Source organism: Gymnoscopelus braueri (assembly GCF_963280865.1).
Source record: "Gymnoscopelus braueri genome assembly, chromosome: 18".
NCBI classification, from domain to species: domain Eukaryota; kingdom Metazoa; phylum Chordata; class Actinopteri; order Myctophiformes; family Myctophidae; genus Gymnoscopelus; species Gymnoscopelus braueri.
The window spans coordinates 16,662,569-16,678,519 of NC_137618.1; the positions used below are offsets into that span (position 1 = coordinate 16,662,569).

The 15,951-nt window shown below is 41.7% G+C and overlaps 1 protein-coding gene across 1 annotated transcript in view; it reads left to right on the forward strand.

Annotated features, from left to right (window-relative positions):
* Window positions 1-15,951, forward strand: part of LOC308073451 (uncharacterized protein) — a 67,241-nt gene that overhangs the window by 1,276 nt on the left and 50,014 nt on the right. Inside the window, exons 2-11 of the mRNA XM_080412373.1 lie at window positions 2,856-2,976; window positions 4,583-4,621; window positions 5,129-5,208; window positions 5,300-5,349; window positions 5,463-5,677; window positions 7,233-7,471; window positions 8,086-8,202; window positions 8,429-8,624; window positions 9,604-9,951; window positions 12,139-12,177. Coding sequence (XP_080268499.1) covers window positions 2,931-2,976; window positions 4,583-4,621; window positions 5,129-5,208; window positions 5,300-5,349; window positions 5,463-5,677; window positions 7,233-7,471; window positions 8,086-8,202; window positions 8,429-8,624; window positions 9,604-9,951; window positions 12,139-12,177 — 1,369 coding nt within the window. The 5' untranslated portion in view covers window positions 2,856-2,930. The remainder of the gene's footprint in view (window positions 1-2,855; window positions 2,977-4,582; window positions 4,622-5,128; window positions 5,209-5,299; window positions 5,350-5,462; window positions 5,678-7,232; window positions 7,472-8,085; window positions 8,203-8,428; window positions 8,625-9,603; window positions 9,952-12,138; window positions 12,178-15,951) is intronic.

Below are 15,951 nucleotides of genomic sequence, written 5' to 3' on the forward strand. Positions count from 1 at the left end.
GTTGCGTGCTGGTGGTATGAAGAAGTTAGGCCTATCCCATGCGCCCGCCATGTCTTAAGGCGCAGTGTGTCCAGGGGCCGTTTTTGAAAGTCCTTTGTAAGTGTAAGCACGTTTGCCTGTGACGGTGTGGGCTGGAAGATTTGTGTACATAAACGAAAATACAGGCTTTTCTTCCTGCTTGTTCTTCCTCTTAAGCCTCCCCTGGACCGACTAGGCTAGGTCCGGGGGCGAGGAGGTCCTGGTGATCATGTCAACATGGAAGACTGGGGTCTGTCCTTAGTTGCATGAGACAGACTGTGTGGTCTGTCAGGACCTTTTTCCTTCTGGAACCTTTCCGCATCCTGGCCCAGTGGGCCGGGGGCGCCCATGAGGCCGAGGTCTCGCCTGAGGGGCGGGTCCTGGGGCCAAGGGCGCGCGGTGGGTAGGGTCAAGGGCGTGTGGCTCCCCAGGGGGCGTGCATGTGTCCCATATGTAAGTACATTACAAAGGAAAGACATAAAAATAGGGGTTACGTATGTAACCCCAGTTTTATTATTTCCGTAAGTAATGTACCGAAAACCCCTTCTGTGCGCTTTTGGCAAGGCAGAGGTGAAGTTTTCAGAGGGCGTACCCCAGTGACGCGGGGGGTTTTATACCCCGGCCGGTAAACCGGATTTGCGTCACAGGACCCTATCCAATAAGATTGCAACGGGAGTCCATGTATTGTGCTCTGTGCATCGCTAGGGGGCGATGTTATCCCATATGTAAGTACATTACGAAGGAAAGACATAAAAACTCTGTTACAAGTAAAAGTCCTGAATCCTAAATGTACTTGATTAAAAGTACAAAAGTATTGGCATCAAAACGTACTTGTTATGCAGAATGTCCCACATTTCACAAGTTTTCAAAAATAATCTTTTGAAATAGCAGATCTACAAGCTCATTGTGAGCTTGTAGATCGGCTATTTTCAAATGGCTAAAATATATATACTGTAGGGCTGAAGTGGTTAATGTATGTTTTGTAATAGTAATCAAAAACTACAAAGTAACTAAAGTTTGCAAATAATTGTAGTGGAGTAAAAGTACAATATGTGCCTCTGAGATGTAGTGGAGTAAAAGTACTGAAAACTGGAAATATTCCAAAGGGGGCACGGTGGCGCAGTCGGTAGCGCTGTCGCCTCACGGCTATGGGCGCTGGGGGCGTGTTCTCTCCTCCGCGTCATCAGTGCCCATACCCTAGGTGGGGTTGGCGAAAGGGCCTTTCTGTGTGGAGTTTGCATGTTCTCCCGTGTCTCCTAGGGTAGATACCCTCACAAAAACATGCAGTAATCCTGGTCACTATACTGCCTCCCCCTGGTCAGCCGGGGCGCCTGATGGAGGGGAAGGGAACTGGTTGGAATAACGTGTTCCTTCTATGCGCTACGTCCAACCAGGGAAACTCTCCCCTGTCAGGTGACAAGAAGATCAGTTGGCTCTCATGCATTGAAGGAGGCATGAGCTCGGCCCTGGCCTCCCTAGGTTGGCAGAGGGAAGGTAGTGCCCAGGATTACATAGACAATTGGCACTGTGTAAAAAATAGGGTTACAAAATCGTGGGATAAAAATTAAAGAGGAAAAAAAGAAAACTGCATATTCCAGTAAAGTAAAAATACCTAAAATGTGTACGTAAGTACAGTACTTGAGTAAATGTACTTAGTTACTTTACACCACTGCCAATCTGTAGACTACGCTAATACAATAGGCTCTAAATAACAACAGCAGTGGTTGGATTTGGTCTCCCTGCTCTTTTATTGAGACATTTATTATGTGGTTTCAGTAGGACCACTACTGATTGACAAGAGGTACTGTAACTATAACTTAATAACTTGCAAATCCAACATGTGCTGTCCATTATATCTCAACAGTAAACAGTTTGGCCCCTGCACGGGGGACCCGGGTTAGAATCCTGAGTAGGACATGAAAGTTATGGATTGCAGCTTTAAGAAGCAGTGTCAGGGCTCTAAATACTGCACATTGGGGGAGGGGCGCAGGGCGGGCGCACAGATCGCTGAACCAATGGTAGCCCACAGATGTTTTCTCTGGAGATTTAAAATCCGCCCCTCTATGCCACATATCAGACGCGCCACAGGGTCTTTACTGACCGAGCCATGGCCCCACTGGCCCACACGACGGTACACCACTGATACGTGCTACCAAGTGGGCGCTCGAAAATAATTCATTATTACTATATCAACATGTCGCCCTTCGGGCCGGCCTCGCGCTGTAAAATTGCGCCCATTCAATTTAGGATTGCGATGGGATGTCACATTACAGCACACCACCCGAGTGTGTGTGTGTGTGTGTGTGTGTGTGTGTGTGTGTGTGTGTGTGTGTGTGTGTGTGTGTGTGTGTGTGTGTCGTCAAGCCACGATGCACACCCCTATAGTGCTGGCCGCTCATACATCCACTGTTGTGTTCACTAAAACTCATGCTACGAACAACACGTTGACTTGAGAAGCACTACTTTCTTACACAAACTAAACATCACGTCACGGAGAACAGGGAGGGAGGGAGAGACCGGCTATGTAATGCACACTCCCCTAATATTACAACGATGAGCGTGTACATCATTTACTTGGAGGGTGTCTCTGGCCGATCTGTGCTACGTGGGCGGTACGTCACGCTAGATGTGAGGCCTGGGCAGCGGGCCGAACTTCTAGTTAACACAATACAGGAGGACTGGATGGTACAAAATTAATGCACAAGATCAGAAAAGTGATTGTCTCATCCCATTTTCTTTCTGTTTCATAGGGAGGCCTGCTGGACAACTAGCAGTTTGCAATGCAGATAAAATAAGAGGTGTTGATCTTAGTGGTGACGTAAACCTCTGATCTTTAGTCCTTTGTAGGGTCACGGAGCCAAACGGTCCATGGGAGTTTTGCTTCTATTCGCGGCGGCGGAAAGAACCTGGATATGTCAGTAAAAGTAACTGGCAGCCCAGGAGTAACTTCTCAGAGTGGTGAGTATTATTATGAGACAACATAATACAGGAGTATGGAGCAAAATGAATGCATAAAGTGATTGTCTCATCCCATTATCCCAGTTTTGCAAGTGCAGATAAAATAAGAGGTGTTGATGTTAGCGGTGACATTGATGTTAGTGGTGACATAAACCTCTCAGTGGAGCTGAATACCCAACAACTCCCCCAGCAGGTAAACTACAGTACCAATCACCTTTGTGCATGCATGTAATGTAAATATTGATGTATGCATACTATCTGCATGCATACTATCTGCAGGCATGCATGAATGCATGAATGAATATACAGTACAAGCTAGGGATGAGCAATCTAGTTCAATATTTACCGTTTATACACAGTATATGATTGTGAAGGAACAAAGTACAAGCTGGGGCTGAGCAATATGACTTTAAATCAATATCACGTTTATTTTGTTTGCCTCGATTTTAAGATTAATGAACGATTATTTAAAATAAATAGACAAAGTAAAAAAAATGGACGCCACTATTGTACAACAAAATATAATACATGGTTAAATCATTAATCAGACTAAACGATTTAGTCAAAAACGTTCTGGTCGAGTCGTTGCGATAAGAAATAAAAACAAATATATAAAAATAAAAACTGCTTCTCAATTATTCAACTAACCTACTCGAGCAAGATTAAGTCTGTTATTGGTTATACATATCGGTTTAGATATATTTTCAGTTAATTGCCCAGCCCTAGTACAAGCTCATCAGCACAAGTATACTTCACTCATAATCACAACTCCTCCTTCCATTAAGTAAAGAGTAAATTCCTTCTTTGCTTGTCAGTGCTAACCTGACTCTGCCAGATGGGGGCGGTATTGAGTAACAAGGTTCAAGCTTCTTGGATCTGGCGGCGTTATCAGGTTATGTCAGTGCCTCTTCCAGAGAAGACCATGGCATCCACTCAGGTAGATACTCTAGGTTTACTGGCAAATAGCAACACAAAATAAGGTGTATTGTTACATTTGATAAATATTGGAAAAAAATAATACCTGCTATTCATTTCTATAGTGCTCACCTGTAAAGATATTGGTCGGCTACAAGGTGACACTTGTCAAGTGTCTCAGCTCAGATCGCCACATTGTACGGCATGCATATTCTGATGGAATTATTGATGCAAGAGTTTATAGAAAACTGGAGAATACAGCACTGCCAGAAGATGCTTGTATTCAACTTATTGACACAATGATTGGTAAAGGAGAGGGAACTTCATCTCAGTTCCTTAAACTTCTCAAAAAACAACAGATCCTCGACATTTATCCACAACTCAAGGAATGGAATTATTCTTTTCAGCAGCCAGGTAATTAAGATAAAAGCATGAATCTTTTTGCTGGGTGGGTGTAATGTCTACTTTATAGGACATCCTTCAAGTGCACACAGCCACAATACAATCTGAAGCCATTACACAGCATTTGACCAAAAATATGACACGTGAGCACAATAAGCAACAAATAACTTAACAAAATCAGCTACTATTATGATGACTGAAATTATTTCATGTAATTAGATAGTTTAATATTTAACTATAATATGAATCATAATAATGCAATTAAGTCTTTCACTTCTGTCATCTACAGGACCACACGAACCAATGAAGAGCAGCCTTTCTGTTGAAGGTACAGATCCTTCACAATAATATACTACCTACAGATACTGCCTACAATTAGGCACGCGCGCACGTAAACACACACACACATTTTTCTTATATGTTCTTATATTATTGTTCTATTTGCTTAAAGACAAACAGCTGTTCTTTAATGTCTTACTGTACTGCGTGCTGTTTACATTTCTGACTAATAAAGTATTCAATCAATAAATAAATCAATTTAGGCAAGCACCTTGCATCTTCACCTAGGGAAAAAAAGAAGGGAAAAAAAGCTTTGGTAGACACAAGGTCCTACACAGTACTGCTTCTAGATGACCAGGTACATTGAGGGGGTCCTACTGTATCTGCAGTAATCGGATTGGGTCAAGTTCCTCATGCAGTGAAAGAGTACCAGTATTTTGGTCTGTCCGTTTGGCTGTTAGTCAAACATTTAGTCAGTCAGTCTGTGCTAGTCACACTGTGTAATTATGTATGTTCATTTGAACTGAATCCAAGCAATAATTAATCCACCATCCAGTTGCCGGCCCGAGTCAGCCAAATGTGTCCATGATGGCATCAGAGAAGTTGCATGAGATCGACGATTCAAACATGGACATTGTGAGTAAAACCAGCTCCTCTATAGAATAATCAGACAGATTGAACAGCAGGACAGTTAATGATTGTTTACTGACTGCTTTCTCTCTTTCAGACCAGTTTTACACCGACAGTGCACAAAGTACAGACAACCAATGAATACAGGTAACTGTATTTCTCCACTGTGATTATACATTAACTTGATACAACATGTAGCATGATTACACATAATGAAGTCAACAGATGATATCAGAAACAATGGTTGTTTTGTGTCACAGGTTCAAGTTCCCCGGGACAGGGCTGTTCCAGTGCAGTGTGTCAGGGTTGGTCTTTGTAACGACAAGGGGAGGAGAAGTCCTCTACAGGACTGTTCAATGGGATGAAAGATGTCTCCAGTCTAAAAGAGGGGTTCCTGCAGGGCCTCTGTTTGACATCCAGTGTCCTCAGGAGTCTGTCTGCCGGCTCCACCTGAAGCACTGTGAGGTCACACTCGGTGAGACTGCTCTTCTCATTGTCTAATCATTATCAATCATTTTTTGTTTTTTCTTTCATCAATAATTTTTCTAGTTTTTTCTTTTTTCTTTTCAAAGTTCAAAGTGACACTGTGAAACAGACAATAATATGATGCAATAATATTATGACAACAATATGTTGTAATCCAATGTGGGATGTTGTATTTGATGGTTGAGGCATGTTGTTAAAGAGATAATCTATTTTTCTTTTTTGAAGTTTTGTTTACCATAAAATGGAGTCTATGATTTAAAAATCACACCCAGTGTTAAAGGGTTAGTTCAGATTTTTTTAGTATTTTCTGTAGGAAATAATTAATGTAGTGGTTGCAAAGGTATTAATTGATTGCCCGAGTCCCGTGGTCAGAGTTATGGTCCGGTTATGATGAATATGAAGTAGTTCCGGTAGATTAGTAGATTTGGTGGTGGCCGCTCATTAAAAATAGATTAATAAAAAAAACTAGCGTCATCTGTATTGTTGACCTATTTCTACCATATAGAGCAGGTTTCGTTCAATTTCGACCCCTCTGTCACATGGTACTATTTTTTGTGTCATATATTTTGTGCGTCAGTAGGCTGCCGCGGCGCAGTGATTCTGGACACAAACATTAGTACCATACATTAACACATTCCATGCCAGAGTTTAATCTCATAATGTACTCACCAGTGCCAGCGTTTTATTGTTGTTTTTTTGTTTTTTTCATGTCGCCACAGACCTCGCTAAATAAGTTAAAAGTGCGCGTTCATTTGGTTCTAAACGCACAGCGGATCTGTGAGAAACGGCCAGCGAAAACAGTTTCCAAATCCGTGCCGCCATCTTGAAGATAGAGCAGATCAACGGTAAACAGTGATCAGCGAGGAGAAAAACAACAACCGAGAAAATCGAGTTTTAAACAGGATCCCAGACAGGAAGCGGATACGATCGAAAAAACCGGAACCCGAATAATTCCGTTTCCGACCGGAAACCGGAAACGGAAATGGATCAAAAAAATTCGGAAAGTGCACCTGGGGCAATATCAATGGGAATCGGCGGTTCGCGTAGATCTACGCGACTGGCACGCTGCGGCTTTAAATAGGTTCGCGTATCTACGCGACTGGCATTCAATGTGTTAATGGTAAGTATTTCCTACAGAAAATACTCAAAAAATCTGAACTAACCCTTTAAGTGAGTGGTGCCTTCACTCCAGTTTGTGTTTAATTAGTGTAACTGGTTGCACCTTTGCGTTGCAATCAGCTGCAGCTGTTGAGGCCATGCTCAAACATACGGACAGACGGACAGACGCACACACAAAGTCAGTCCTTGTGAGTGGTTGGCACCACTAAAAAAAAAGGGAACGTTGCTGATATTTAAATTAGGAGTGAGGAGGATGTGAAAATCAGACATTTTCAAATACCTTCTGTGAGAATGAAAATGAAAACCATCAGCCTACATACAGCTCAGTGGGCAAGCCCACGGCACACAGATTTTCACGTCCTCCGCACAACAGAATGATAGGATTCTTTTTAAATAATCTGCACAATGTTAAACACCTTTCACAGATGATGACCTTTCTGTGGCCCACATCACAGATGAGGGGGTGGACTTCTTAAAACCTCTGAAAGTGACCAAGACTCACGTGGTTGTAAAGGTGCCCCATCTGTCTTCGTTTGGGCTGTGGACTTCCTACCTATTTAAACCTAAACCAACCTATGGTCAAGTTCTGCTGTTCCGTCGACCACCAAGCAACATACTTGAGATGAAAGTATTTCTGCTGCCAAGCAATGTGGTTCTTGAAGAGGTAAAATATGCTCTGTTAAGTAACTAGGATCTCGGAGGCTTTGAATCTATTTAAAGTTATCCTTACTATAATTCTACAAACCTCTATCCTCCTGTCTGATCGGCTTCTTCTCCTCAGTGCGTTCAGCAATTGATCTGATCTTGCACATGGGCAATGATCATTACCATGTGCATGCACAATATTTTACTTAGTTGTACTAATTCATTAAATGGATTCAGATTTTGAAAAGACAGACAAGATACTCTGTAGTTGTGACAACAATTTCAGATAAACTTTAGTAGAAGGACAATACAGAGCAAAGTCAAAGTACCCTGTATCAACGCCTGCGTACGTACATAGCCAGTAAAAGTTGCCCATGTACCAGACATTATAATTGATAAAGTATCTAACTCATAGGACATGTGCTATTCTATTATAGCTAAATAAAAATCACTGTAGTAATAACATTCAACAACAAAGACAGTCATAAAACCAATGTTCAAGAGATAGATAGATAAATAAATAAATAAATAGAACAGTAGATCAAAAAACACCCAGTACCACTACCAGCCATACAAACAGGATCCAGTGCAGAGTAGACCAACCAACTCTATTTTGTCTTGGTGTTCTTGTAGGTGATGGCAAAGCCCAACAACAAAGGGGATGAATACATCGACACTCCTGCAGACTGTTCTCTCACCCCAAATGAAGTCTACAGTCTGCACTGTCCTCCACATGACGCACAACCTCAGGTACCAGTGTCACACACTAAAACTACTGTATAATGGCTATGACTGACTTCAAAAATGTGCAGGCCCTGGGTAGGGAACCCGGGCCTGGTGGAGAACCGCACTTCGAGGCATGCACTTTTCTAGTTATGATTATTTATGATAACAATATTACATAAAAAACTACTTTTGCTAGCTCTACTACAGTAATAGAACAATGCAATAGTAAAACAGTTCTATGTGTCTTCAGGCTTCGCAGCCTTATCGTCGGCAATATGGACCAAATTACCATCCAACATTTGAGGTGTTCATGGATCTCAAAACAGAAGTCGTCTCATTGGAGGTACGAGGACCTGAGGAGAAGCACGTGTGGAAGCATAGTTCATTGGCGGTACGAGGACCTGAGGAGAAGCACGTGTGGAAGCATAGCAACCTGAGGACTAAAGGTATACTTATTCATTTAGCTTGAATTATGGGTAACTTTTCATTGCTGTTTATTGATGTATTCGTTTATTTGTCATAAGACAATATACAGTACAACAAATTAGTTGCACCAGATATAGCTATTAGCTCATTTGCATCTGTTGTCCTCGTATAGACGCCATCGCCACACAAACAAAACATCTAAACACAGCTGGTTGGATGTCTTTGTAATACACACAAAATATTAAAAACATTAAAGGACGACTTCACCCATTTTCTCTGGGGGGTGGGCTTTTATGCCTTTATTGATAGGACAGTAGGCCGACAGGAAATGGGGAGAGAGATGGGGAGTGACACACAGCAAAGGCCGCTGGGATCGGGACTCTAACCCGCGACGCGCTGTCAGGTTACATTGAGCCTAGGTGTGGACCGCTACGCCAGTGGTCCAGGCCTACATCTCCCATTTTCAACCTTCATATAATTGGTCCTCACTAATGCTCATTATAATATGGTAACATTTTTGTCTACTCTGGGCTGTGGACAGTTCAGAAACCTGCCTGCCAGTGACATCATTGATGGGGAACCCAAGCTAATAGAAACTGCAGGCTTTCTATTCCTGGAAAATTAGCATGCTATAATTGAAACCAGTGTTCTCGCATTAATACAAATCCTGAAATCCTGTTTGAAAAAAAAAACTAAAAAACATGCCTAACAAGGATGTCACTGGCGGTACTTAACTGTCCACATCCCTTCTCTGAGACGCAGGCAGAGTAGTTGTCTTTCTTTTTTTTTACCATTATTGTTTTATCATGAGCATTAGTAAGGACCAATTATGAAGATATGTTGAAAATGGGTCTCCTTAAAAGTCTCCTTTAAAGACAGGCCCAACAGTTCTAATACACAGGAAATCACAAAAAATATGCATTTGCACATACATTTTGTCCAGGGTTGTCCTGTGGATTTAAGTATTGTGTGTCTCCTCCATGTCATCCTCCTCCACAGAGTCGGGGAGTGAAGGGGATTCAATCAATGATGTGTCGGAGATCCCAGACACTTGGACCGGTCCGCTTCCCTCCGCCGAGGAGAACTGTACGGTGTCCGCTGCCCAACCGCGTCGTACCACTCGGCTAGACCAAAAACATTTTGGCGACTGGCCAGTAGTGCGGATCCTCGAGGTCTTATATGCAAATAATATATCTGCTCCACCCGGCCTCGGTCATGAAGATCTGTTCCAGTTTCTGCTGGAGAAGGGTTGCTCTGCGGCCGAAGATCCAGAACCACAATCCAGTAAAGGCAAGAAGGGGAAAACCCCGGCTAAAAAGCGTGCTGCAGGTGGAGCTCCGCAAAAAGGTGAGTTGTTATTTGCCTTTCTGATATTAAATCATCGCTGTCCAGCATGACCCAGAGACTGCTCGTGCTAGAAGCTAACTCCAATAAGACGGAATCGCTGGTACTTCCGCATCTACCTCCAACGTCATGACAACATCAGCAGTTTACCGCGCATTCCTGCCCCGGAGGAGCTTGGGGACTGCAGTCCCCGCGCCGTCTTCCGGAGCATCGTTTCTATCTCCAGCAGGGGCCATTCCTGACGCACTCAGGAACCAGATAATCGCATGTAATGCAGCGCTGATCTTGGCAATAATCATGCTTGAGTTATTTATAAGATAAATAAGCCTATGCATTGCTTGCTTTAACATGGCAGGACGACTTTTCGGTTATCTTAAAAGATAGCGACCCTAGGTTATCTAAAACTCTTACTCTAGCTGAGTTTAACGTAGCTTTTGGCGTGTATAGAGATACTATTTGTGAGGTTTACCCCGACCGCAGAACAGAATTAGTTTAGCCACCGATCCAACTTATGTCCAAAGTCTGCGTTCCTGTCCAGCGCTTCTCGTCCTCAAGCTTCGGCGTTTGGCCCAACCAAAAGACTTATGTTCCAGGCAACAATACGTCAATAAGTATACATTTCAATGAGAGTGTATATACATATAATAATTGTAAATATATTCATATTTGCAGCTGGTGCGCAGACAGCCACCCACGGTCTGTGTCAAAACCGGTCAAATAAATTATTTGCATCCATCTACGCCTGTGGATGTTCCTGCTCTTTCTACGGCTCTCAAAGATCATCCGAATAAATGTTGGGTTAATTATCTTATCACTGGGCTAGTTCAGGGGCTTTTAGCGGGTCTATGCTGGTTTCGAAACATCTATTTAATGACTATACAGATACTGTGTACTGATTTGCGTGATGTTTGGACAAAATCTGTAGGAGTACTGTCAAAAAAACTGTTTTGGAAAAAGCAGCCTCCTGGTGGCGCTATAACAGGCCCATGTGAAAGATTTGGGGCAGAGGTTCTGCTCTGGCATCCAGGGAGTGTATGTGCACAGTTTCGTTGTGATCAAGCCAATGGTGCCGGAGACAAACACACACGGACGGACGGACAGGAGGCAAAACATTCTCTCGCCATGCCTTTCGGCCTGGTGGAGACAATGAACGATTATTTTTTTTAAAGTAAAAAAAAAGGACGCCACTATTGTACAGCAAAATATAATACAGGGTTAAATGGTTAAGACTAATCGATTTAGTCAAAAACGTTCTAGTCGATTTGTTGCTATAAGAAATAAAAACAAATATATAAAAAAAAAAACTGCTTCTCAATTATTCAACTAACCTACTCGAGCAAGATTAAGTCTGTTATTGGTAAATATCGGTTTCGATATATTTTCAGTTAATTGCCCAGCCCTAGTACAAGCTTATCAGTACACGTATATCACTCATAATCACAACTCCTCCTTCCATTAAGTAAAGAGTAAATTCCTTCTTTGCTTATCAGTGCCTCTTCCAGAGAAGACCATGGCATCCACTCAGGTAGATACTAGGTTTACCTGCAAATAGCAACACAAAATGAGGTGTATTCTTACATTTGATAAATATTGGAAAAAAAACATGCCTGCAACTCATTTCTATAGGGCTCGTCTGTGGACATATTGGTCGCCAACAAGGTGACACTTGTCAGGTGGCTCCGCTCAGATCTCCACATTCTACAGCATGCACATTCTGCCAGAATTATTGATGAAAGAGTTTATAACCAACTGATGAAGCCGGAAGAAGCTTGTACTGAACTTATTGATACAATGACTAATAGAGGATCTCAGTTCCTTAAACTTCTCAAAAAACAAGAGATCCTCAACACTTAGCCACAACTCAAGGAATGAAATCCTTCTTTTTAGCAGCCAGGTAATTAAGACAAACGCATGAATCTTTTTGCTGGGTGGGTGTAATGTCTACTTTATAAGACATCCTTCAGGTGCACACAGCCACAATACAATCTGAGGCCATTACACAGCATTTGACCAAAAATATGACACCAATAAGCACATTAAGCAATAAAGAACTTCATAAAATAAACTAAACAGCTAAATCAGCTACTATTTGGATGACTGAAATGATTTCATTTAATTAGATAGTTTAATATTTAACTATAATATGAATCATAATCAAGCAAAAAAGTATTTCCCTTCTCTCATCTACAGGACCACACGGACCAATGAAGAGCAGCCTTTCTGTTGAAGGTACAGACTAATTTTCTCACTTGTTCCTTCACAATCATATACTGCCTACAATTATGCACACACGCACGTAAACACACATACCCATTTTTCTTATATTTCTTACTAGAGTCTCCCAGCCGCGGCGCGGGGCTTTGCGTTTGTTGGTCCCTCAGTGTCCCTGTGTCTGTGTCCGTGTCGCTGCAGCACAGAGTGGGCAGTAGAGATGGGAATTATGGCTCTTTTATGGGAGGCGGATCGTGGGGTTTCGTTCCTTTCAAAGAGGCATTGTGAATACTGGCTCATTTATGGCTGAGGTATTATAGATATGGAAACATATATATAAATATGTATGTATTGATATGTCATAATAGTATGTATGTTTGTATTGTAGATATCATTTATATGTGACTTGTTATTGTGTACTATAATACAGCATATGACATGATATAATAATATATTATTATATGTAATAATATATAATAATATAAAATATAATATCATTAATACAATATTTATTATAGTATAACATATAATATACTTAATAATAGATATTATTGTAATGTGTAATATTATGATATCTAACAGTTTATTGCAATAATAATTGTAGTGTGTAATTAATTTTTATATAATAACATATATGGAATATATATTAATAGCCATATACACACACACACACACACATAGTAGGCGTCGTGGCTAATGGTGGTGAGCCAATAGATTAGCGTTATTGTTATTATTATTAGGCCTACGTCGTCTCGCCCCCCCCACCCCCCCCCACACCGCACACGTTCGGTCGCGTCGCCGTCTTTGTCTGTTGTTTTTGCATAAACATTAGGGGTGTAACGATACGTTTTAATAACGATTCGATACGTATCACGATACTTGGTTGTCGATACGATACATGAACGATACAGGTTAATTTAGAACGATACGATACGTTTCGATTCAGTGATTTAGTCGATACGATACATGTACGATACAGGACAGGTTAATTTAGAACGATACGATTCGATTCAATGATTTAAAATCGATATAGTAACTATTTATTTACCCAAAAATTCTGTGTGAAAAATAAATACCTGGATACTGGATATAAACCCCTCTTTCTCTTTTTTCTTCTTAAAAGTACTTAGTATTGATATAATTGATTATTTGCATTGCAGAACGATTCGATACGATTATTTGCATTGCAAAACGATTCGATACGATATAAAGTCAAACGATACAATATTTAACTGTTTGCATATCGATATAGTAGATCGTTGAAAATTCAAAACGATTTTTTGATGCAGTTACTATATCGTTACACCTCTAATAAACATGGATGGTGGCTTGTTTGTCGCGCACAATCTGGCAACACTGAATGCAGTCCAGGCTGTTGGTTGTGTAGCAGTAGCAGCGTACAGGCAGGCTGCTTGTGTTCCAGGCTGTTGGTTGGCTAGTAGGAGTCACGTGACAACAACACACACACACACACATGTCGCACAGACGCACACACATTAAAAGCCTCAACTTTTTCTTCGCGGCGCTCGTGACTCAAAATTTGGTGTTTTTGTTTGTGTGTTACGCACTGGATTGGAACTATTTTTGCAATGTTATTCTTCACAGTTGACCTCAAAGAAAGGTAGGCCATAATATTGTTTTGTTGTTGTTGCTGGCTGGGTGACGATCATAGTTGAATGTGTGTGTGGAGATTTAACCTGCACTGCTTGTTTGTATGCTTTATCCAACATGACAGGCATGTAAACAAACAACCAATGTCATTTACAACTAAACGTTGCTCTCAAGAATGTTTATGAGTGAGAAATAGACAATGCAATAAGCGAAAAGTGATTCTATTTGATCGATTGAAATAGCAAAACGCTCGCCCCAAAACACAGTCGCCCCGGGGCAAATCCGGCGGTATTACAGGCAAATCGGCAGTATATAGAATGGGGGTGCGAGTGTGTTTTGGGGCGAGTTTTTTTTTTTTTGTCATTTGTTTTCCGAGGCAACAACGGGGGAAATAGCAAAACGCTCGCCCCAAAACACAGTCGCCCCGGGGCAAATTCGGCGGTATTACAGGCAAATCGGCAGTATATAGAATGGGGGGCGAGTGTGTTTTGGGGCGAGTTTTTTTTTAGTGTGTCATTTGTTTTCCGAGGCGCACTTGTCCGCCCAGGCCAATACTTATGGAATACTTTCATTGCCGTAAGCAAGGAAATACTTCGTTTTGTTGTTACTTTTGGGTAAATGTATTTATGTATTTATTAAGTAGCTGTGTAATAAGCGGGATAATGGTGGTTATTCGCCCGGAAGGGCTTTAGATCTCAATAATACCTCCCCATGCATTATCCCTTGCATACTTTTGCGAGCGAAGACCGCTGATTTCAATGGCCGCCGCTTCGTGTTGTTTCGGCTGTGGCCGTCGGCGTTCGGTTGTGCTGACGGTAAACGGTGCGAAGGTGTTTCCCCATCCGGTGTGGTCGTAATGTGGCGAGTACAATTAATTATGTTGCGAGGTGGAAAATGTGTGGTGAGCAATGAGAAGTACCCTACGCCACCCGTAAATTCAGCGCGCACGTTGTGGCTGGTGTTGTGGTGACATTACATTTGTAGTTGTTGTGTTTAGTCGAAATCAATGCTGTGGGTATGGCGTCAGCGGCGAGAGGTTGAAATGCATGGAGTGGGTGTGGCGTCAGCGGCGGAAGTAGCTTTCTCCTTTATATAGAGGATATGTTCTTATATTATTGTTTTATTTGCTTAATGACAAACAGCTGTTCTTTAATGTCTTACTGTACTACGTGCTGTTTACATTTCTGACTAATAAAGTATTCAATCAATAAATCAATCAATTTAGGCAAGCACCTTGCATTTTCACCTAGGGAAAAAAAGAAGGGAAAAAAAGCTTTGGTAGACACAAGGTCCTACACAGTACTGCTTCTAGATGACCAGGTACATTGAGGGGGTCCTACTGTATCTGCAATAATCGGATTGGGTCAAGTTCATCATGCAGTGAAAGAGTACCAGAAGTATTTTGGTCTGTCCGTTTGTCTGTTAGTCAAACATTTAGTCAGTCAGTCTGTGCTAGTCACACTGTGTAATTATGTATGTTAATTTGAACTGAATCCAAGCTATAATTAATCCACCATCCAGTTGCCGGCCCGAGCCAGCCAAATGTGTCAATGATGGCATCAGAGAAGTTGGATGAGGTTGATCATTCACACATTGTGAGTAAAACCAGCTCCTCTATAGAAGCAGACAGATTGAACAGCAGGACAGTTAATGATCGTTTACTGACTGCTTTCTCTCTTTCAGACCAGTTTTACACCGACAGTGCACAAAGTACAGACAACCAATGAATACAGGTAACTGTATTTCTCCACTGTGATTATAAATGAACTTGATACAACATGTAGCATGATTACACATAATGAAGTCAACCGATGATATCAGAAACAATGGTTGTTTTGTGCCACAGGTTCAAGTTCCCCAGGACAGGGCTGTTCCAGTGCAGTGTGTCAGGGTTGGTGTTTGTAACGACAGGGGAAGGAGAAGTCCTCTACAGGACTGTTCAATGGGATGAAAGATGTCTCCAGTCTAAAAGAGGGGTTCCTGCAGGGCCTCTATTTGACATCCAGTGTCCTCAGGACTCTGTCTGCCGGCTACACCTGAAGCACTGTGAGGTCACAATCGGTGAGGCGCTACTCTTCTCATTATCAATAATTTTTAGTTTTTTCTTTCATCAATCATGTTTAGTTTTTTCTCTCATCAATAATTTTTAGCTTTTTTTTGTTTTGTTTTTAACACATTCGG